The sequence below is a fragment of the Hemicordylus capensis genome, chromosome 3 (genome assembly GCF_027244095.1).
Source record: "Hemicordylus capensis ecotype Gifberg chromosome 3, rHemCap1.1.pri, whole genome shotgun sequence".
NCBI lineage: Eukaryota > Metazoa > Chordata > Lepidosauria > Squamata > Cordylidae > Hemicordylus > Hemicordylus capensis.
Window position 1 is genome coordinate 242,461,764 of NC_069659.1, and position 23,148 is coordinate 242,484,911.

The 23,148-nt window shown below is 40.9% G+C and overlaps 1 protein-coding gene across 1 annotated transcript in view; it reads left to right on the forward strand.

Annotated features, from left to right (window-relative positions):
* The window catches only part of PTEN (phosphatase and tensin homolog), an 85,685-nt gene extending 72,914 nt beyond the window's left edge, over positions 1-12,771 (forward strand). Inside the window, exons 7-9 of the mRNA XM_053307449.1 lie at positions 2,076-2,239; positions 7,326-7,553; positions 8,341-12,771. Of these exons, the coding sequence (XP_053163424.1) occupies positions 2,076-2,239; positions 7,326-7,553; positions 8,341-8,526 (578 nt within the window). The 3' untranslated portion in view covers positions 8,527-12,771. The remainder of the gene's footprint in view (positions 1-2,075; positions 2,240-7,325; positions 7,554-8,340) is intronic.
* Positions 12,772-23,148: the final 10,377 nt, after the last annotated feature.

Below are 23,148 nucleotides of genomic sequence, written 5' to 3' on the forward strand. Positions count from 1 at the left end.
AAGTTTCTAAGATAGTCAATCCAGTACCATGTTATCCTCTCTGGCAGTGACTCTCCAGAGTCTCAGGGAGAGGTCTTTCCTATCACCTGTTCTCTGAGATCTTCTTAATTGAAAGTACTTCGGGACTTCTACATGGAAAAAGCATATTCAATACCACTTCCTCCCCTAATGAGTTAGTGGATATAAAGAAAAGGAAAGATTGTGCCGTCGAATCAGTGTTGACTCCTGGCGACCAAAGAGCCATGTGGTTTTCTTGGTAAAATACAGGAGTGGTTTACCATTGCCTTCTCCCATGCAGTATGAGATGATGCCTTTCAGCACCTTTCTATATTGCTGCTGCCCAAGATAGGAGTTACCCATATTCTGGGAAACACATCAGCAGAGATTCAAACCAACAGCCTCCTGCTCTCTAGGCAGGTTGCTTCCCTACTGCAATAACAATTGAATAATGTATCTTGGAAAGACCAATCTTAATTTTTAAACTTTTCCTTTCCAAAAAGCTTTTCCTAACTTATGTAGCATTTACCCTTACAGTTCTCCACTGCCCCAACAGAATATGGCATCGATCTCATTTTTCATTCACTTTGGATGTGATGCCTGCATTATAAAGTAGTGGTAAGCTGTTGCCCATGTTGACTAAAATTCACCCAGAAAGAACTAGTGTGTTGAGTCCAAGTGTGCAGCTGCATAACTGTTGATAGGCATTAGTGATACCATTCAAAACAATGGAAACACTTTGCTTTAAAGAGATCCACAGTGAAATTAATGCAGATAGTTTACTATATTAAAGTTGAAACAAATTAGAACACTGCTCCTAGAAAGGATCTCTAGAACATTACTTGATTCCACAAAGACACTGAAGGTTTTTTTCTAATGAGGTCTGCTTGCTGCCACCTATGCACAGCATTCTCTTTACTACTCCTTTCTGGGCAAGCTATACCAGCATACTGGTATACTGCCGCAGTTGATGATCTTTGAAAACATTAACTTACTTCATGTGCAGTTGGGAAAGTCAATGTTTTGAATTTTGTGTTAAACTGGAAAGGTCTGTAGAAGCTTTTTAAGTGTCTGCTTGGTCACTGCTTTAATAGTTTGCAGATTAATGCTGGCAAATAATATTGTAGGCTACCCATGTTTACAGATTTGGCATTCGTGTGGGAGGTTACTTTTGTCCAATACATTTATAGGTTGTCCTAAATGTCTCATTGTTTACATTCTGTTGTTCTAATGGCTTTTCCTTTGTAGTCTAGTTCATGTATACAATTGTGCTGTTCCACAGTCTGAGCCTATACATGTTCACTCTGCCAAAAGTAAGTCCCGTGAATTCAGTGGGACTGAATCCTAACTAAGTGTCCATTGGATTGTAGCCTTATTTTCTGAGTGACTTAGTCTCTAGCTTCTCTTTGGCTTGAGTCTCTAGACCGGTTCCAGACAAAGTGAGATCTTTCTGTGATTGCCATTAGTTCAGGCCATCAAGGTACTATTTCTCATGACCATGGCCACTTAACATCTTTGGTATCATATGATAGTATACACTGTTGGCTGTCGGTATTAGGGATGAGACTACAGAAGGGGCATTGTCCAATTTACAGCTCTATTAGGAGTTTCTGTACCTAGATGGCTTGTCACTGTTCTAGTGTAGCCCTGCTCAACTTTGGCCCCCCCCCAGCTGTTTTTGGACTACAGCTTGCATAATCCCCAATAGCCAGGGATTATTGGAGTTGCTGGCCAACATCTGCAGGAGGACCAAAGTTGAGCAGCCCTGTTCTAGTGAATGCCACTGATATTGCTGCCAATCACCTGTGCTAAGAATGAAGCTCACTATGAGCATTCTTCCACAGCAGAAGATTGTCAGTAATTAATGCTGAATTGTTCTGAGAATATACCTTGGAAACTATTAGCTTTGATATATTTAAAACACAATATATTTGATATATTTAAAACACAATTAATTCATAACGAATATTGATAGGAAATAGCTTTTTAACATGTTTGCAGTATGTTCCTTTAACTCTGGTTCTTCATAGTAACCTTAAACCTTTTGTGTATGTGACATTACTATTTCTGTCCTACAGATCCTCATTTTGTGGTCTACCAGCTTAAAGTAAAGATATACACCTCTTCAGGACCCACAAGACGTGAAGACAAATACATGTACTTTGAATTCCCTCAGCCATTGCCAGTGTGTGGTGATATAAAGGTGGAATTCTTTCATAAGCAAAACAAAATGTTGAAAAAGGTTTGTCTCTTAATCAAAGAACTATCCCCTCTCCCCAGCTCTGAATGTATTTAACTCTTCACTCCATAGCTTGATTATGATGTATCTACTATGGATGCAGATGTCGATCAAAATGTTGTGGTGGAAACATGAATCATTTGGGCTTCCTCTGTCGCTGCTTTTTGAGCAACGCGGGAGAGGGGGAATACCTCTTTTCCATTTACCCACTTTTATTTATGTCTGAAATGTTTTATGAAGCCAGTGTAGATTCTGCTTGGTTTTCTGTAACTTGTCCCGGTCAAGGATATGCATTGTGCATCTAAAGTGTCCAAACAACCTTGGCCATAAGAAGTCAATTATTGTAGTTTAGAAGTTATGAAGGCATTAATGATGATAGTTGCTAAGCCCAAATCTGAAACGACTGCAGTCTTTTAACTAGGTGCAGTTGGTGAAAAGTGGTCCTGGCTACCACTGTTTGAAGCTAATGCAACAGTTCCATAAACTAAAGTCGAAGGATCAAGCTAGATGTGGTACAGCAGGCACATTTTATGGTTCATGAGTCTGTTTGGTTGATATTTTAAAGGAGTGTGGGTTGGGATTAACAGTAGCATAACAAGGGGTGTACAGGTAAGGGGAGTGGATCTTACCGTACCTTTCCACACTTGGTTGCCTGAGCTCCATTGTTTCCTTTGCCCAGCTCCAGTACTAGAGCTGAACTGGGGAAAAAGGTGCCTGGCCCAGGAAGACACTGCAAGGAGGTAAGGCTAAGGAAAATTCCATTCCCCTCACCTGTGCCTCTTAATATTAAAATTAAATTCTACTTCCACTCTCTGCTTTATGTGAATGAACAACCAAATGAGACAAGGGTTAAATCTGGAGAAGTGCAGATGGAGCTCCACTTGTGCTATGAGGTTTTCCAGCCTGTTAAATACCTTAAAGCTGTCCTTGAGGGACAGGGAGGGCTCCAGGATAACATGGAATGCAGTGGTGACAGGAAACAGCAGCAGGAGGGAGGAAGCCCACTAATAGCCATCCAGTATTATCTGGAATCTCTTGCTAAAACTGAGCAGCACCTCTGAAGAATACTCTCATAATATAAGATTGGCCCTACGTTGCCCAATAGGTTTGGCCTGTGCTGGAACAGAAGCAGTTCCTGCACTGCAGTGAACAATACAATCTGTGGCAGCCCAGGGTTGCTAGGGCTGGGGCCATAACTCAGTGGAAGAGCATCTGTTTTGCATGCAGCTAGATTCATTCCTGGCATCTTCAGGTAGCACTGAGAAACTCACATCTGAAACCCTAGTGGGCTGTTGCCAATCTAGTGCTGAGCTAGATGGACCAATGTCTGACTCAGCATTCGTAGGAAGCTGCCCTATAATATTTGGATTAATATTGCTGTACAGTGCTTTGTCACCTCTATAATGTCTTCAAAGGAAGCTTTCTTTGCTCACATCTTTACTGCATATCATCTTCTTTTTCTTAAAGAATGGGACCATAATCATTTGAGTTGGCTGAGGAAGTTGAGTGAGATGCATTCCTGTTAGAACCTTGTGTGCGCCATACACCAAAGTGCTGCTGTAATGGTGAAATATGGCTGTGGCCAATCTCCTTTCATATTTCATTTAGGCCATCAGCAGTCATCTAGATAAATAGGTGTAGCTCCCAGAGAGTTCCAGAGTCCAGTTCTGTAGCAGATTACAGCCTTTGTCTCAGAGCAGGCTCACATGAGGGAAAGAAATGCTGAATCATCCCTGCTGAGCTGCCTGGCTGGGCTTCTCCTAAAACTATTCTATATCTGTAGGTTCAAAATGCTGCCGCCACAACCCCTTTATCTACAGAAACTCCCTGGGCTTGGAGTGAGATAACCCAGAAAAAATTCTCTTAATTTGGCTCTTGGACAAGTACAAAAATCTTCCACGTGCAAGCCTACACGTGGTGAGAAAACTGATAGTTGCTGAACGTTTGAGGATATGTTTGCACCAGAGGAAGCCCCCTTTGCCGCTGCCCCCCTTTCTTGAGTTAAAAACCAACTCAGAGAGGCTTGTAAAAAACTAAAGAAAAAACATCTTTATTCATTTACAACAAACTGCTTCCATCTGAGACTTTCTCAGCTTTAAATACAGTTAAGAATATTTAGTAGGGTTACAAAAATAGGTTGTCTTAATGCACACTTAAATGTTTATAGAGTCACCATAGGTGTATTGGTCGTAGGCTAGTGTTTCTTATTTCAATTACGTTGCAGGTTAACCATAATAGAACAGTATCCAGAATATGCAGAGCACACACACAAGAAGCAGAACATCCCTTATGCAAAGCCTGACTAAACAAACATTTCCCAAGACTAAACTTCCCTTTTCCTTGAACTCGCCAAACTCCAGGAACTTCAAGCCTCCTGTAATCCTGTTTTCCCAGGATTTACAGTTATCTTCCTGCAGCCAACCTCCATGGCCACATGTCCTCCTGTGCACCTCAAGCTAAGCTTCTTCTAACAAAGACCTCCCTTCTTCCTGGCAACAGCTCTCTAGGTCCCACCCACCTGGTGTGCTGATTGTCTGAGCCCGGGTGTTCACCAGCCTGTCAGTCAAGACAGGGGTTCATTTCCAGTTAACTCTTTAGAGGGAGGGGTGCCTGGTCACTACAAGTTCACTTTACAAAGCTCTAGAAACTGACTGACCTGTTTGTGTTTGCCTTGATGGTAGCATAGAAGTCCTTAGATGGTAATGATCCTGACCCTCACAGTGGTATCTTCAACCTGATAATTTTCCAGGCCAATCCGATATGTCAGATGTAGCACGTATGGAGCCAGTTATCTGGGACTATGCATATTGTGGAAACTGTGAAGTTCTAAACCAGGGCTGCTCAACATGCAATAAAACCATTTTGGGATTTAAAAGAATTTGTTGAGGAAAATGTTTGTATGTGAACATACACAAATATATGTAGAAACTGGAAAAAAAATAGCCAGACGACAACAACGATTCAAATAGTCAATTGTACTTTGTGTGTTTCTATAAAGAAAAAACTTCATGAATCCTTAACTGATTAAATTTTTTGTTGAGAATAACCTTTGTCTTGTAGGAGAGGTTGGTTTAGGAACTTGAACAATCTTGGTTTATGCAGAAAAGGAAGAATACTGTTTTATAGAATACTATTGCATTTGTGTGTGTGTATCAAAAGTGCACACACTTTCATAAATCCCAGAGGAGAATGATGAGTCTAGAGCAGGGCTGGGCAAACCTGACCCTCCAGATGTTGTTGAATCTATAACTCCAGTCATCTCCCAACCACAATCAATTGTGGTTGGGTATGATGAGAGTTCAACAACATCTGCAGGGCCAAGTTTGCCCAGTTCTGTCTAGAGGGTTAAAACAAAGGTTTCCAGTGTTGTATTTTTGTACAAATAGTAGTATGCTTGGTTTAATTCTGCTTCTCCTGTGACATCCTAATTTTCTAACTTGGTTAGAAAAACTAAATAGGGTTTAACTAGAACCTATAATGACCTGAAATTTCACAAGTATTAAAATAACCTGGATTCATGTTGACAGGACTATTTATAAAAGAGCAACATCATGACTAATAATCAGTGAATGTGCCTTGCTTAGTGAGTCTTAAACTTGGACATCTGTTTTAGAAACATAGTTCTGATATTATACTTTTTCATGCCCTCCTTTTGTTCTGCATGGTTGAAATAATCTTCAGTAGGGTAATGGGTGAAGTAGGCCCCCTACTGGCTACAAGAATCAGTTTATCCATGAAAAGTATCTTTCTTTGAAACATACAAGTACATCAGTCAGCAAAAGCACTTGCTTCTAGAGGCTCTTGCTAGCCATTACAAATACTACCAATACTACTTTGTCTAAGATAGAAAAGTACAGTAGTGCTAAATAAGTCTTTATCAAACTGAGCTTAAACAGTACTGAGTTGCCTTGGTGTTCCTTTTAGCAAATTTTGCCTATCCAGGCAAACGTAAATCTGGACTTGTAGAAGCATTTCACTTACTTCATGTCATTCTCTTTTAAGACCACAAAAACAGTGAGCATGTTATCTAACTTCAGAGGAACAAATAAGCCTTCTATGTTGCAGGGTAGGAAGACAGGCCTCTCATCAAACATTGTGTTTTTCTCTGCTCCCATATCTAATTTTTAGTTGAGTGACGCTTAAAAAATATTGCTCTAATCTGGCAACTTTCTATGTTCATCTTGCACAATGAAAATGATATTCTTTCCCTTGTAGTTTGCCAGAATCTAATTTCTTACAGAAGGCTACAAAGTCTAGAACAGGAAAAATTCTGATGGGATCTGCCTGTAGCATTGGAGAATTCCAGTATTCCTGACATCGTATTTCCCCATTATAGTAAATGTTGTGAATAAGTGAGAATTGCAGTTTTCCAGCGATTGCTGATACAGCTATTCAAGTTGCTTCTAGAGATGCTGCCAAATTTGCAATTTTCAGACTTGAATAACTAATTTCAGCTCTTTGAGAGGAGAGTGAGCATTATGATCCATGAGTTCTTCTCTGGCTCAATCTTAAAATCTGAGCCAGAGAAGAACTCAGACAACAACAACAACAACGACTATTACTACTACTACTCCCCCACCCTCCACACCCACTACTCTCTAAATAACTTCCTTTTTATCCAACCATGTCTCTGAAGAACATAAGAACAGCCCTGCTGGATCAGGCCTAAGGCCCATCCAGTCCAGCATCCTCTTTCACGCGATGGCCCACCAGATACCTCTGAGAAGCCCACAGGCAAGAGGTGGGGGCATGCCCATTCTCTTGCTGTTGCTCCCCTGCCACTGGTATTTAGAGGTAACTTGCCTCTGAGGCTGGAGGTGGCCTATAGACATCAGACTAGTTGCCATTGATGGACCTCTCCTCCATGAATTTTCCTAAACCCCCTTTAAAGGAGAATTGCTAGATTAATTATGTGCGATGTGTAAAGATACTTCCTTTTGTTGGTGTTCTTTGTACCACAAGCCCTTCTCCAAAATTCTTTCTTTCTGTGTTTTGTGCATTATATGACAAGTAACTACTAATTATATATGAATTGCCCTGTGTCTGTATTATGTTGAAGGAAAAACCCCTCTTTATTTTTCATCTTTAGGACAAAATGTTTCATTTTTGGGTAAATACATTCTTCATACCAGGACCAGAAGAAAATTCTGACAAAGTAGAAAATGGAAGTCTTCTTGGAGATCAGGAACTGGATGGTATTTGCAGTACAGAACGTGCGGATAATGACAAGGAATATCTAATACTTACACTAACAAAAAATGATTTAGACAAGGCAAATAAAGACAAGGCAAATCGTTACTTCTCTCCAAACTTTAAAGTAAGTATAATAAATGGCAGCAAATAGTGGACCTTGAAGTGCATGCAGTGACTTAGAATATGCTGTGCATGTTAAATTGGGGGTCATTTATTGTATACTTCAGGGGTTCCCAACCTGTGGTACTCCAGATGTTGCTGAACTATAACTCCCATTATCCTCAGCTACAATTTATTGTGGCTGGGGATGATGGGAGTTGTAGTTTAGCAACACCTGGAGTACCACAGATTGGGAACTGCTGGTATACTTGAAGGATAAATTCTTGACAAGCAAGAAAGCAATGCCAGTTAGAATAAGATGTTCAGATGTAAAAACTAATTTTGTATTGAACTGAGTTTTGCACATTCAGCCTGCTGAAGCACTGATTTGTGCATTTGTGCAAGCCCTTTCTTGCATTTGTATTTTCTGTATCTATATTTAGAGTGTAGTAGTGCTCTCATGGGGTTTGTTAAAAGATTTCAGTGAGTTTGCTATTCCATTGATAGATAATGTCTGGAACCTAATATCGGTCAGAAGAAAAACAATTTTAAATAAAAAGTGAAGTATCTAAATATACAGAGCACATAAATAATATGCTGCATGTTTAGGAGTTTCTGTGTAGTCTTAGTGCCTGGGTGGTAATCTTTAATGTAACGATTGTAATACATTTACTTACTTTAAATATTATGTAAAGAAACAATGTGGTATCCAATTCTAGCATTCACTTTCCACTCATAACAGCAGCAGGCAATATGTAAAAACCTGGCTCTTCTTTTCCAAGCAGATATGTACTTACTTTGTCTCTTTCTAGGTGAAGCTATTTTTCACAAAAACGGTAGAAGAGCCATCAAACCCTGAGGCTAGCAGCTCAACTTCAGTAACACCGGACGTTAGTGATAATGAACCTGATCATTATAGGTATTCTGACACCACTGACTCTGATCCAGAGAATGAACCTTTTGATGAAGATCAGCATACACAGATTACAAAAGTCTGAATTTTTTTTATTTGGGGAAAAAAATACCACAAAGAAGAAAACTTGAATAAACTGAATTATGGACCTTTTGAAATGGCAATAGGACATTGTGACAATTATCAGTTGTAGGAACAGTTCTTTTCCTGACCAATCTAATTTGCTCTATAAAGCCACTGGGCTTGACACTTGTTCTCCAGTTGAAAAAAAGGTTACGTAGCTATGTTATGTATATACCTTTTTGTGTCAAGAGGACATTTAAATTTCAATTAGGAAAATACAGATGGCACTTTCCCATTTGATTCCAGTTTTATAAAAGTGGAGACAGATCTGATGTGTATACGTAGGAATTTCCTTTTGTGTTCTGTCACCAACTGAAGTTACTGTAAAGCTCTTTCTAATACACAGGTTCACATCCTGCCCCTTTCTTTGCACTTATGTGGCAACAGATAAGTCTGCAGTTGGCTCGGAGAAGTAACGGGTTTTACTACATTTGAATGCATGTAACATGGGTAGGCGAGTCAAAAGAGAAGCTCAGAAAGGAATGTGTTGTGCTGGACCCTGGACTGTGTACCATTTCCAGCTTACTTACATGCGCCTCTTTAGCATGCTACAGTAATAAATCCTGGACATTTGAGGAATTGCCGCTGTCACTTGCTTGTTTGTGCATTTTTTAAAAAGCATAATGGTGCTAGAAAAGGCAGCTAGAGGGAGTGGTTCTGTATTAGGGATACAGGAATGAACCTTCCGTACCATCTTAAAAGATTTACAAATGAAGGGATATGAAACAATGTGGTTATATGTGAAAAACAGTAACAATGACTTAACCATACAAATGTGGAGGCTATTGGAAATGGGTTTACACAGTTGTTTGTGTGTGACTGACATGCCCTCAGCTGTGGATGATAAACATAAGAGGAATTTTTTACTAAAACCAAGTTGCAAAAATACCCTTGTCTTGGAAACATTTGGAACTGCCATTTTGAACTTAAATCCCATTGATTTATTAGTGGCAGGGCTGGTGCCACAAGAGGAGTCAAGTTGGGCGAAGGCCTGTGTCTACACAAGGGCTCACCTGGGACCCCTTCCATGTGGAGGAGTCTGCTGCATGAGTTGAGTATACAGGGATGAAAAAAGAGTCACTGCATAATTGTTGGATTATCTGTATATGCAGCTTGCATAGCAGCTTTTCCTTGTCCTGCGCTTTCCAGCTGATGAACTTCTTCCCAGGCTTCTGTGATAACACAGGAGCCTTTGAGGGGGAAAGCCATTGGCTGGTGGGAGGATAATCAAAAGCATTTCCTCCAAGGATTGGTGGAATGAAGTGGAGGAGTGGAGTTGCTGCTGCTGTCTGCCAAGTGTGGGGTGGGTGGGGGAGATGTTGCATTGGGCAGAAATTGGGACCTAGAACTTCCTACATTACTGGTGGTCCTTCTGAGTCTGCAAGCCACCACACTTTGTTCATTAGCATTAATTCATAATGAAAGTATAAATGGTAACTAGCTGAGGCAGTTCAGGCTAAATACTGATCAAATGGGCAACATACTGCATTCAATGGTGAATTTTGTTCCCTTTTCTAATCCTGTGCATAGTTGCATGCCTATAACTCTATGAATGTTCATGGGATTTTGCATGTAGCTGCACAGGATCATAGCATTCATCCATTATGTAAACTTTTTACAAAGCTAATGTTCAGGCTTCTGAAGTTTGATCCACTTCTAAGATCCCATAGATGAAACTGATTGGCAAGAGGCGCCTACTGAATCAACTTTGAGTTTTCTCCTGTGACTTATATGGATCTTGGTTTGTGTTAAACAGTTTGAAAGCCACATTAGCAGACTAAAGTTTGTGCTCTAACATATTTGGATGTTGACAGTGTTCGGTGTGTTAGAACTTCATCTTGTACAGTTCTACTGTGTAACATGGGAGGGCCAAATTGGAAATAGTTTCATGGCCTTTTGCACTGTGCTTCCTTTGGAATGTGAAGGTCTGAATGAGGGTTTGGATTTTGAATGTGTTGGTGGTTCTGAGATGCCCTGCATACGTTTTTATGGTATAGTCATTGAAGAAAAAATGGCATCATTCATACACACACACGCGTGCGCGCATACTCTCCTTCACTTCATTTCAGTTACCATCCCTGTAGAACATGGCAAGAATTACTGATTAAAACTTTTATTTATGACAGTATTCATCATTAGCTTGAAAATGAATTCTTGTAGGTAATTTCTTGAGTTTCTGGACTGTGTGCTTAAATTCTTGGATGTGCAGCAGCTTACATGTCTGAAATTACTTGAAGGCATCACTTTGTCAGGAGCTTACTGTTAGTCCCTGAGCCATCCCTAGTCATCTGTAGCCCCATTTAAAATAGTTTGTCACAGTAGTTAAAGGGCAGTTGTATAAAATAGCATCAAAGTTCTTTGCTGTGGCACAAGTTGTAAACTGAAGGGATGTTTACATGCAGCATCAATTGTTTTCAGCTTTAAGAAGTAAATAGGGTGCCAGTGTGCAGTTCCATGTTTAAATTCTAGCAAACGTGCAATATGTTTAACGATGCCCGTGGTTGCCACAAAGTGCCTCGTTTACCTAACAGTATTTTAACTGTTAATGTGTCATGCATGCAGATGGAAGGGGGTGGAACTGTGCACTAAAAGGAGGCTTTAACTGCAGTGTTCAGTAGAGCTGCTTCTCTACTCTGCCAGTTCAAAATTCTCAGTCTGTTTTTCATATAGTGTGTGTGTGTTTGTGTGTACACGCGCGCGCACACACACACTCTCTCTTTCTCTCTCTAAAATTGTTAAGCAGCCTTATTCTGATTCAGCCTCTTCAGATACTATTGTGCTGTGCAGCAGTGGCTCTGTGTGTAATGCTATGCACCGAGGATACACAAAACAAAAAAACGACATGTACAGGATAATGTCTCATGCAAATCAGATGTCCGTTTGTTATTGTGTTTAACAGCCCTTTATCTTAGTGTTAAAACTCCACTTAAAACTGATTAAAGTCTCATCCTTGTCACTGTGTGGGGTGTATTATTATATGGAAGTACATTGAATGAAACGGCTAATATGTTTCCATAGAATAATGAAAAGCACATGTGATTACAAGCATGAAGATTGCTTACTGGAGAGGAGCACTTTTAAAGACAAATCTTTTTTTAAAAAAACTCTTCAGTTTTAGAAAATTCAAATTAAATTATCTGAAGGTATTGGTGGGATTTTGACAATTGAAGATTGGATTTTAAAAATAAACTTGCTTGAAATGAGAATGTAATCAATACTTTCAAATGACTGGTATATGAATTTGACTGCACACTGTATTCTTGAATCTACTCATTTTTTAACATCAGCATGATGAAATGCTTGATTTCTGGTGCAAAGGAGAAGGCATATCTCTGAGAGTAAGCTTGAGCTTTGCCTGTTTTAGGTTAGACCCATGGTGTATCTTTCAAACGAAGGATTACATTTCAAAAGAAGCTTGAGTCACAAGGTTGAGCAAAACGTGCCTGAGACCTTGGAGAGTAGCTACTAGTCAGGGGAATAGTACTGGCTTAGTATATAAGGCACAGGTCCTTGTATCTATGCAGTTCTAGAGCAACTGCTACTTTTGTTTGTTTACAATCTAACATGGGATCTTTACATGTTGGATGTCTTTCATGATAAATGACCAGCATGAATATATCAGACTGAAACATCTGGGATAGGGTTAAATGGTAGAGCATTCAAATAACTTTCTATTACCACCAGAAACTAGTATTTGCATTTGGTAACTTAACTTACATTAGAAATTGGAATGTTTTCATTAAATTTACAGATCGATCATTTCAGAGATACTTGAGATTTCTCATCAGCCAAGGAGGATTTTTAATGCTTGTTTCCTTGAAGTATTTAATGTGCCCAAAACATTTTGTACAAGTCTTAAATGGACAGTCTGTCACTTTGCCGTTTATATAAAGTGTGACAAAAGCTTTCTGTTAAAGTTGCCCAATTTAAATGGCATTGCTGTTCCCCCACCCCCATACCTTAAATTGTTAAACCAATATATCAGGTGTGTATGTGTTTCTATGTGCCCTGATTTTATGTTTCTTTGTACCAAGTTCTTAGCTTTCAACAATTGCTAAGCACCCAATATATGGTTGAACAGATAACCATGGAAGGGTGTAAATGGATATACTAGATCTCTTCCTATTCTAACCATTCCAAATGTACCTGAAATGAAAACTTGAAAGTCAAGTTTTTTGTGCTGCATTAAAATCTCAGCTTTTCTCCATGTTGTGATGCACAATCCTGAATCCTACTGGAGTATTTCTTGCTTTAAATATTTCTAAATATATTTTCTAAACTATAACCAAGCTTTTGAACCTGGCATGAATAAGGAAGAAAATGGGGTATACTTTTAACTTCATTAAAATTTGATTTTCATTATTACTCAGAAACACATTCTGGAGTGATATTTGAGACATTACTTCATATGTGTACTGGTTTGTCACAGCTTTACTGTACCCATGCAATGCTAATAGTTGGTTACATTCTGAAAAGTTTTTTTATTTCCAGTAGACTTATGGTAGTTGGCCAACTAGATGTACAGCTTAATGCTAGCATATCCCTTCCAGGCAGGCTGCTGCTCATGTAAAATCCAGCCCCAGTAGAGTTGTGCAAGAGCGTAGTTGCGCAACAGCTCTGAAATTGTGTAATAGCACTTCAGTGGAAGATCTGTTGCACAGTAAAGACTGCTTTTGAGTCATTGTGCACCCGCACTCTTGTGCAACTTCAGAGCTAGTTTTACGTATGCAGCAGCCCTGGTGGAAGGGAAACAGCTCTGGTATTAGGCTATGCATCATGTTCTCTTTTATCGTTGGTTTCCCTGGTTGCTTGGAATGTTTCATTGTGAACTCTGTGCAGTCTAACATAATGACAGTATGCTTAGACCACAATGTAGAACCTTCTAGAGCAGGGAAACACAAATTCAGCTCTCTGAGCTGCTGTTGGACTACTAGTCCCATCATTCCTAGGGATTATGGGGGATGTTCTCTCTCCAACAAATGGATGGCCAATGTTGTGCAGCCTTGTTCTGGAACATGGAGAAGGACTTCAGTTGCTGCTGCTCCAACCCTTAGCTAGTACTGGCATGCTACTGCACAGGTGCTTAGGGGTGAGGCGCATGCCTTTCTGCTCAGTAGTCTTCTAAATACTATCAGAGCAGCAGCAACAGTCTGGCAGGGTGGTGGTGGTGCTGTCTTTTTTTTTTTTTTTTAAATTAAGGCTTAGTGTTTTGTTGCATTGGGTATAGTTCTTGGATCTCTGTCTGTCCATCTTTCACCTGATGCCAACTTCTGAGCAGCTATTTATATATACTTATAGACTATGTACACTTATGTACATTCAAAATTATGTACATTCAAGATTGTGCTTTCATGAAGTGCTGCCTTCCAGCATTGTAACGATTGCTTGATTTGCTTTCCAGCACATTTTAACAAGGATTGCCATGTAAGGACTCTGTCCACAATTGCAATAACGGTTCAATTTAGCCATACATTTGGCCATTATTTATCAAGTACGCACACTTAATTGAACTTTTATAGTACTACCCTGCAGAGATGATACTGGGTTCTGCACAGAAGCAATGTGGAGTCTTACTGCAATGTTACTTTTTTCAGCGAATAAAAGTGCCTCTCAACTCCTTGCGGTTTGCTACTCTGGAGTAGTAGCTTTGGAAGGTGTAAGCACAGCCTCAGAGTTTGTTCAAAGATATGCTACCTAATTTTGAATACAGATAAGCATTTCTGTCTTGCCTCTCAATTTTTTTGTTGGACCAGCACAACAATGAAGATAGTTGCTTTGTCGAAATAGAGGAAGTGTGTACAAAAACAAAACTAAAACTAACTACTCTATGGTTTGGCAAGTCTCCTCTTGGTTTCTACCATGTTCACAGTGCTTGTATAAAACTCAGTTTCACACATGCAATCTGTTTAATTTATATGGACAATTTCAGTATTCAAAGCCTATAAATGTAAAAACAAGATAGATCTCTTGAAACTTTTGTCTTGGGCCAGGCCAAGCCTTGCCTTCAAACTCCACTGAGCCCATGACACCTAACTGAAGTCACTACTGTTCATATATCATTAAAATAAATACATGAATGTATCTTTGTCTAATAGATCAGAACAACATAAACCTGCATTTTGCTTAGGTCAGAGTGAGGTGGTCTGCTTTATAAAGTGGGGTATGTCCACCCTGCTTCCCCCAACCCTCCTCAGGTTGGTTCAGGGATCCCCTTAGAGAAAATTTGAATATTTACCTTAAATCCAAAATTGCTTGTCAGAAGTGGTGTTGGAACATGGTTGCATTTTTATTAACGGTTCTGTGATGTCACTTGTAACTGTGTGGTATGAAGCTGATGAAAATGTGGTTTGGGGGTTACCACAGTTTTAGCAAGTGCTGCAATCCTCCTTCCTTTCTCATGAGTAAACCTGGTTATTTACTGATGTTGCTTGTTCCATGGAAGCTGAGGTCATTTATTTTGATAAAACAAAGGCAAATCTGGTACATTTGGGGTTTGTTGTAGCTTAATGTCTTCCTTAAAGCTGTATTCACTAATATTCTCCCAACAAGAACATTTTATATCTTAACCATTTTGTTATAGTTGAAACAAGAAAATATTCTGTTCCTGTCTAGTGGATAGTTCAGGTGATGGGTTACAACTGCCCTCTGGGAGAGTATGACACTCCATTGATACCTTAGTTCCTTTTGCAGAAGTCTCTCACTGATTATGTCTTTGATGTGTTTCCTTCTCATTTCCCCTTTTTTAATGCAGGTTTTGGTATAAACCTGACAAATTTCTGACTTGCCCCATTCAAAGAGCTCTGGATTAATTATATTCACTAGAGTAGGAATAGTGATGACAGCCCATGTCTAGAATTTTGTTGGCTTGCTAAAGCGCCCCACCCCCACCCCTGGCTGCTCAGTGGGGAGAGGGGCTCCCATGGATTTTAGGAGCAGGTGAAATGTAGAGCCCCCCCAGCTCAGGTGGCCTATGTGCAGAGCACATGATTGCTCAATTATAGATCTGCCCGAATCCTAATAAAGTACTTGCAGATCAGATATACTAAACTTAAGAGTCCTAATCAATTTAATTCGAGTTACGATAAGCTAACCTAAACAAGGATACTCTTGAGTAAAATGCTTCACTACATAGTTTGGCAAGTCTCCAGAATTGAATCCTACAGTTGTGAGACTTTCTGTACATTACCATATAGATGGTTCACTGATGGAGTAATGCACAGGACGCTCTTGTCAGATAAAAGATTGCAACAGGAAGGAGGTGGTCTTTAAGGTGTGCAGCCTCCATTCTGTGCAGAATTTAATAAATTCTGGTTAGTCCCCAAAAGACAATGGATGGTAGTGCTTGCTGTTTAGATCTGGTAGTGCTGATGCTGATTGATGCTTGCTGTTGTCTAGATCTGCCAGTGTTAGGCACTCTGCAACAACTGGCTCTTTCAAGCATTTCTTTGGTGTTTTCAGGATTCAGTTACAATTTGTTTCCCCACATTGTTTCCTCACATCGGGCACTGGGCAAGTGCTGTGATTGTGGCGTATGGACCCAGTTTAAAGGGGAAAGCAATTGTATTTGGTGTCATTGGTATACTTATGCTACCAAATTATGTATCTAATTCAATGCTCTTGCATGCAGGAGAACGGAAGAGAGATTTTAAAGAAGAAATTCCATGGTAGATTGAATCCAGAATTACTAATTGAGAACTCAATCAATGGCAAACTGAATGAGTAGTCCTGTGCCATGCGTCTCTGCCATGTCACTGCATATCTCATTGGACTTTTTGGTGACCTTGATAACCACTAATTATGATTTAATATAAGACTGTGACTCACGGTTATCCCTATGCAACTCTTTAAGCAGGAGAATATTACAAAATATTACCAGAGTCGGGGAAGGTGGTAGGGTCTAAAGAGTGAGTACTATAGTTAATTTAGCGTATTCTATCAATTAGAACATTAATCCATATGGTCAAGGGAAACGTGAGTATTTCCATTTCCTGCTGTTTCTGTTAGCAGATGGTCGGCCCCATACTGGGTAGGTACGTTTATCTTCTTGATAGGACAGAGGAGAATCTTCTCTCCATTTCCTTTGTACTGTTCATTCTTTTTCTACTGGTTATCTAGTTGGGTGTAAAATGAGTATTTATTTTATAGGTTTGCCTTTTGACAGTAGGTATTAATGAGTCATTTTATCAGACTGGTTGCTTACTGTTTTCTTGGCTACCCTTGACTGTCAGTATGACAGTGTGATTAGAGTGTTTTAAAGAGGTAAGAAAGCTGATTACATGGACTTGAATGTGCTTCAATTTGCAAAATACTTTGTAAAAGGTAAAAGTAGGAAGAGACTTGGAATACTGGAGATAGTATTTCCTTTGCTACCTGAACCATTTGTACTATATTGGAAATGACATTAAAATAAGCTTTTTCAGGAGTCAGATGCAATATAATCAATTATTTGCAGTGATGCATGAAACTAACATCCCTGACTGGTAGCCTGCCTTTCACTTCAGAATCTCAGGAGCCCTATTCGAACATTTAAAGAAAAGTGTCATGCACAGTTACAGGCACCAAAACAGTCCCGGGTGCTGTGACACACCACCTGCATCTCACTTCTCATAATTACAGTGTGGTTTGTGTGAAGAGGGAAGCCCTGTAATGGTGAGCAGCGCTTTTCTTTGAATGTTCAAATAGGGCTGGTTTGGCAGCCAGTCTGGGTCCTGCTAAGCTCTGTTTAGCTTCAGAGATGGGCACTAAGTGCCTTCAGAATGGTACTATCCTGAATTACTTTTTCACATCTGATCCAGAATGACCTTTTTTGCGACAGAGCTAAATTCTTGACACATGTATTTAAAGCTTTCTCGCACACCAAGAAAACGAAGGGAAATGGATAAGTTCTAGGATATAGCTTTTCAGACTTTCTGCCTTCAAGAAACTCATTTCACATCCACTGGTCCAACTAGCTCTGTATTGTCAACTTTGTCTGGCAGCGACTCACTAGTGTTTAAATCAAATGGCATTCCAGCTTGCCTGGAGATGCCAGGGTTTGAGCATGGACTCTTCTACATGTGGTGTATGTACTCTATCACTGAGCTATGGCTTGCAAGGCATCCCAGAATGTCCAAGAACATGATTCAAAAGCCATCATCTTAAGATATTAATGAGCCAATCATTGGTATTTTTAGTGTAGAACACTAAACCAATCGCTCCTCTTTCCCTCAGTCCTCCATCATCCGTGCTTCAGTCGACATTGTTGGGACACTCTCTGAGCTTCCACAAGTTGGGGTTTTTTTAATCCTTTAGTTTATTCCCTCTTGCTTCTATCCATCTGTTTCTTCTATTTATTTGACATTTTAATTTGATTTGCCCCCCGGTTATTTTCCTCCCTTTCCCCAGCTGGGGAGGGAGACTTGACTATATCTTCATTGTCATATGACGAGTAAGGTAGTCTTCGAGAAGTGCGCCCATTGCGGGACCAAACTACCATCTTCAGATGCACACAGCAAGTGCCTTTTTCTCCTCAGAGAGGCACATGTAGTCAAGACTTGCTTCCATTGCCAGAAATTCACCAAGCAGGCCAGAAAGAACAAAGAGTCTTGCTTTTGTTCAGCTTTGTGGGAGCAAGGCCCCAGTCCTTCACAACAACTTGTGGCTTCGAGAGGGCTCAATTATGTTATCTTGAACTGCTGATACTCCTTTGGATCTCAAATCCTGTCCCCAGACTTGGCAACACTGCATTTGCCAAAATCCATCAGCATCAGTACCATGTGAGGATCCTTTGCCCAACACTGAGCATACTGATCTCTACTCCAACAGCTTAATCCTCTGCACCCACACCAGTCACTCATCCAGCAGCCATACCTGCACCAGCTGCTTCATTGTAAAAGGGGCTACAACTACTATTGCTGGCAGGACAGGACAACACCTTTCTCACACACCAAAGCGGAAGCATCCATTGGACACTACTGCAGTTTCTCTTAAACCAAAGAAGAAAAAGAGTCCTCTGTGCCTGGAGTCAAATTCCACGTGCCTGACAGACCTTCCTCTGACAACGCCTCAGGATGCTGGCCTGGGACCGAACCTACCTTCTCCATTGATAACAAAAGCAGGTGGATTGAACCTGCCATCTCCAACACACCCTTAGTCACCAGTCTCGGTACCAAGTGTAGCATCAGACTCAGAGAATTCTCCAGAGCATCACGCCACCTGGCCACATTCTCCAGACCCTTCAGAACTGAGCAAACATTTGGATCCCAAAGATTTAACACAGCTGGTTAGACCATTGCCTGATTTGAGGACATACTATACTCACTGGAGTGGGGAGTAAGGGTTTGGAAGAGATTGAACCTGAGAACTGGATAGATACAGGGATCAGTATGAACAATATGCCTAGGGACTGTTCACCCACAGATTCGATGTACTTGGACTGCTACCAACCAGATCCGTATTACTCACGGCATAGAGACTGGCATACAGGCAATTGATATCGAAGGGATTATCGATACAGAGAGGAAGAAGGTGACAGAAGAGGCTCATACAAGGGCCACTACAACCAGTATCTGGAGAGGTACCAGTCCTATGCAATACATCACAGCTATATCTCAAGATATTGGTCTTGTTGTTTAGGGATATGCTTGAATTGATTTGTTTGATTCGATTTGTGACTGAATCAAATCACCCCTGATTTGTTTTGTGTCCAAATCTGTCCCCCCAAATCACCCCAGATTCTATTTTTATTTGATTTGGATTTGGATCGATTCAGATCACTTATAAAGATCCTAGGGGCACCAAATATGGATGTGTAATGAATCATCATAGGGATTCATTATGAGGAAAGGTTATTAAACACCTACGAGTCTAAACACTTGGAAAAAAATCCTAGAACATAAGCTGAGTAGTACCACACTACCTTGCGGGTGGGAGGGGGTGTAGTTGGCAGTTGACAGTTGGCACTGTCCAAAGACAGTCAAAATGAATTGAAGAAATTAAGGTGTGTAATGAATCCTCATAGGGATTCACTGAGGAAAAGTTATTATACACCAAAGAATCCAAACACTTGAAAAATAGTTACCATACATTTTGCTCCATAACTCCACTTCAACAAAGGTTAGAGCTTAGCTTTTTTTAAAAAATGAAAGCTGGGAATCTGGGGGGATTATAGGAGGAATCCGAATTTTGAATATATTCGAATTGAATCTGGCGCAATTTGATTTGGCCCCGAATCTAGCCGATTGACTACAGGGGCTATTTTGTTCTGTCTCCAAATCACCCAAATGAGCTAGCTTTGGGTACAAATCAATTTGTACCTGAATTGATTCACACATCCCTATTGTTCTCCAGAACATATGGATAGCCTGTGTAGAACTCAATATCCAGAAGTGCCACAGGGCACACGCAGGGAAGGCAGCAAACCAAGGTTTTCACATGGTCCCACAAGCCACATCCATCAGCCATGGGCTCCACTGTGCCTCTGCCACCACCCAATCAACCTACGCCAGGTCCATCTAAACCACCAGAGCATCCTCCAAATCCTTAAGCCCCAGAGGACCCAGATTCCAGGGACAGTCAATTCTGACAGGGATGACTCAGAGGAGGAAGAGCAACACTATTCTCACTCAAAGTTTGCTTCTACAGGATCTTCACCTTTAGAGCTATTGACAGACCCAAAGCCTGTTTCACTGTCAGAAGAACTGCAATTATATTCTGACTACATAGCCAGAATGGCTTCTGCCCTAGGAGTGCAGTTGGACCAACAGCAGAAGGGAGACATAGATAAGCTCTTTGGCCTCATAGATGTAGATGCCTTGAGTCCTTACCTGTTGTAAATCTGTTGGCACAGCTGACCTGACAGGATTTACAATTCCTCCAGCTCCACTTCTGCGAGTCACGATGGAAATTCTATAGATAAGAGTAGCAGCTTAGGAGCACGAACCAAAACAAAAAAAAGACTCTCAAAGATAAAGTAGTATAAGCCAAAATAAAGTCCTTTAAAACTAAGCTAGGTGTCCCCCTCTACGATAACTGAAATAAAGGAGCAAGGAAGGAACAGAACAAGGACAGGCTGAAACAAGGAAGGTTGAACAATTAAAGTACGAGGAACACTGCGGAAAACAACATTGCTGACAGTACTGTCTCAGGAACAGCGTCTGCTTGATATAGGCCTTGAGATAACTGGCAGCCAATTAGGCTTTCCTAACTCAGCATTTCTATTTCCTCTCCTGTGAGATCTTGCGCCTGCATGTCTTCCACTGAGCCTTTCTCTTGAGATGTCTTCTTAACACAGTTGAAACTCCAGCTTCCTCCTGATCAGTCTCCTCAGCCCTCATCTCTGTCAGCTGTCCAGATTCCCCCGTCTGCTGCCGTTCCAGCTCAGCTTCTGAGTTGGTTCTCACAGCCAAGTCCTCCTGCTCCTCCTCTGACTCTTCTGACTCAGAGGTCTGAGCCATGACACCACCTCCTTGCCCATGAATTCTGTTCTTATGGAGATAGTAAAAAACTGTGAGAAACCTTCTCTGCCCCAACCTACCAAGTGATTACATAATTTTTATAGAGTGCAAACAGAGAGTGATTCATCTGCTTTTCCAACACAAGCACCCTACACCAAATGCAGTGGTTGTAGAAGCTTCACTGACCAGATCCAAAGGAAAATCTATCTCCAATCCATGTGACAAAGGGGCAGAAATCTGGACATGTTTGGTACTCGGCAGCAGCCCTACATCTAAAGATAGCCAACTATCAGGCTTATAATCAATGCTGCAATCATTGTCTTTGGGGGAAGATAACCCTCTTTCTGGGTCTCCTACCACAGGACAAGAGAGTCCCAGCCAAGGTGTTCCTTAAAGGGGCTGCACAACCAGCCAAGCAAGAACTTTACTCCACCAGACACTCTACTGAATGCACACCCCAAGGTTATGGCTACTTTGACAGCTATACACAGGCATACTTGGCTAAGATTGTCAGGTCTCATGTTTTTTGAAGCATGCTTTAGATTAGAGGACTTCTCCTTTTGGGAGACAGGCCCTCTTTGGGGTCTAAACAGATGAGATCCTCCAGAAATTAGAGTATAGCCCGCTCCATGAACTACCAGTCAACCACTTCTCGACCTTTAAAGCAGAACAAATGGCCACGCTACCAATTCGCTTGGCAAACCTGAACAGTCCTTTCATCCATAGCACTATTTCCCTACAAACAAACAATCCTATGACCCAAACACTTTAGCAAAAGCAAAGATCATCCTCTTACTCTAAGAAACAAGGACTTTCCCATTCTGGCCATAGGAACCCATTTAACCCCATACATACCTTCTTGGGAATGCATAACTTCTGACAATTTGGTCCCCATTACAATGCAAATGGGATACATCCTAGAATTCACAGAAATACCACCTTTCTCATAGAAAATTGTCCAATACCCTTTAAGAATCCTCATGGAGGAAGTCGCAAGCCTTTTGGGTAAAGAAACATAGAAAGAGTTCTCTGGACCTCTCACCACAAGGGTTCTACTTCCCGTACTTCTCAATTCCAAAGACAGTTGGCAGCCTGCACCCCATCCTAGACTTAAGGAAACTAAACAAATACATAGTTTACAAATGCTTCTGTATGATCACGATACCCATGATTCATCCCATGGCATCCTTAGACCTAAGAACGTGTATTATTGCATCTCTATCAAACCCCAACATTGGAAATTTCTGTTTCCAAATAAGACCACATGCCTACCAGTTCAGGGCTTTTCCCTTCAGATTGGTTTCAGCTCCCAGGATTTTCACCAAGTGTGTGACCCCAGTGATAGCCAATCTTCAAGAGGCCGATTTCCAAATCTTCCCATAACTTGATGATTGGTTAATAGCAGCAGAATCGCCAAGAATGACTTCTGCAGCAGTCAGAGAAATGGTTACATTTCTGGAGACTTTGGGATTGCAAATCAATTATTGAAAGTGACAACTTTACTCTACAAAGCACATCCAATTCCTTGGCATAATCTTGGACTCCAAGTGAATTTGAATCTTCTTGCCAGAAGCAAGACTCTACACACTCACCACCCTGGTGATACAGGGTGTATCACACATGGCCAGCCCCTCCTAGACCATTTGGCGGCTGCCATGTAAGTTGTGCCCCACGCTCACACACCCTTCAAAGATGGCTTATGAACAGTTTTAGCCCTCACAGACTCACAAAACACATGCCTGCACTTTGCTGCACTGGTGTATACTTCCACATCAGCTGTCAACAGGAAGCCCTTTTCACTCTTCAGTTCCTCGCCTTTGAACGGGGATGGGGAGTGCACATGTGAGACTATTATATTAAAGGGACACTGGCAAGTGCTAGAGAAGACCAAACACACAAACTGGAGCTCCTTGTTGTGTTTAAAGTGCTAAAATGCTTCCTTCCTATCATAGCCGGAACTTTAGTGACAATTCAAACAATACAATGGCCAATGCCTATATCTATAGACAGCGTAGAATGGGCTCCAGAAGCCTCCTAGGCTTAGCCATGACCCTTTGGGAATTGTGCATTTGACATCGCATTATCCCACAAGCAGTCCACATTTAAGGCCAGACAAAACAGGCAGACACACTAGGCAGATACCCTACGAT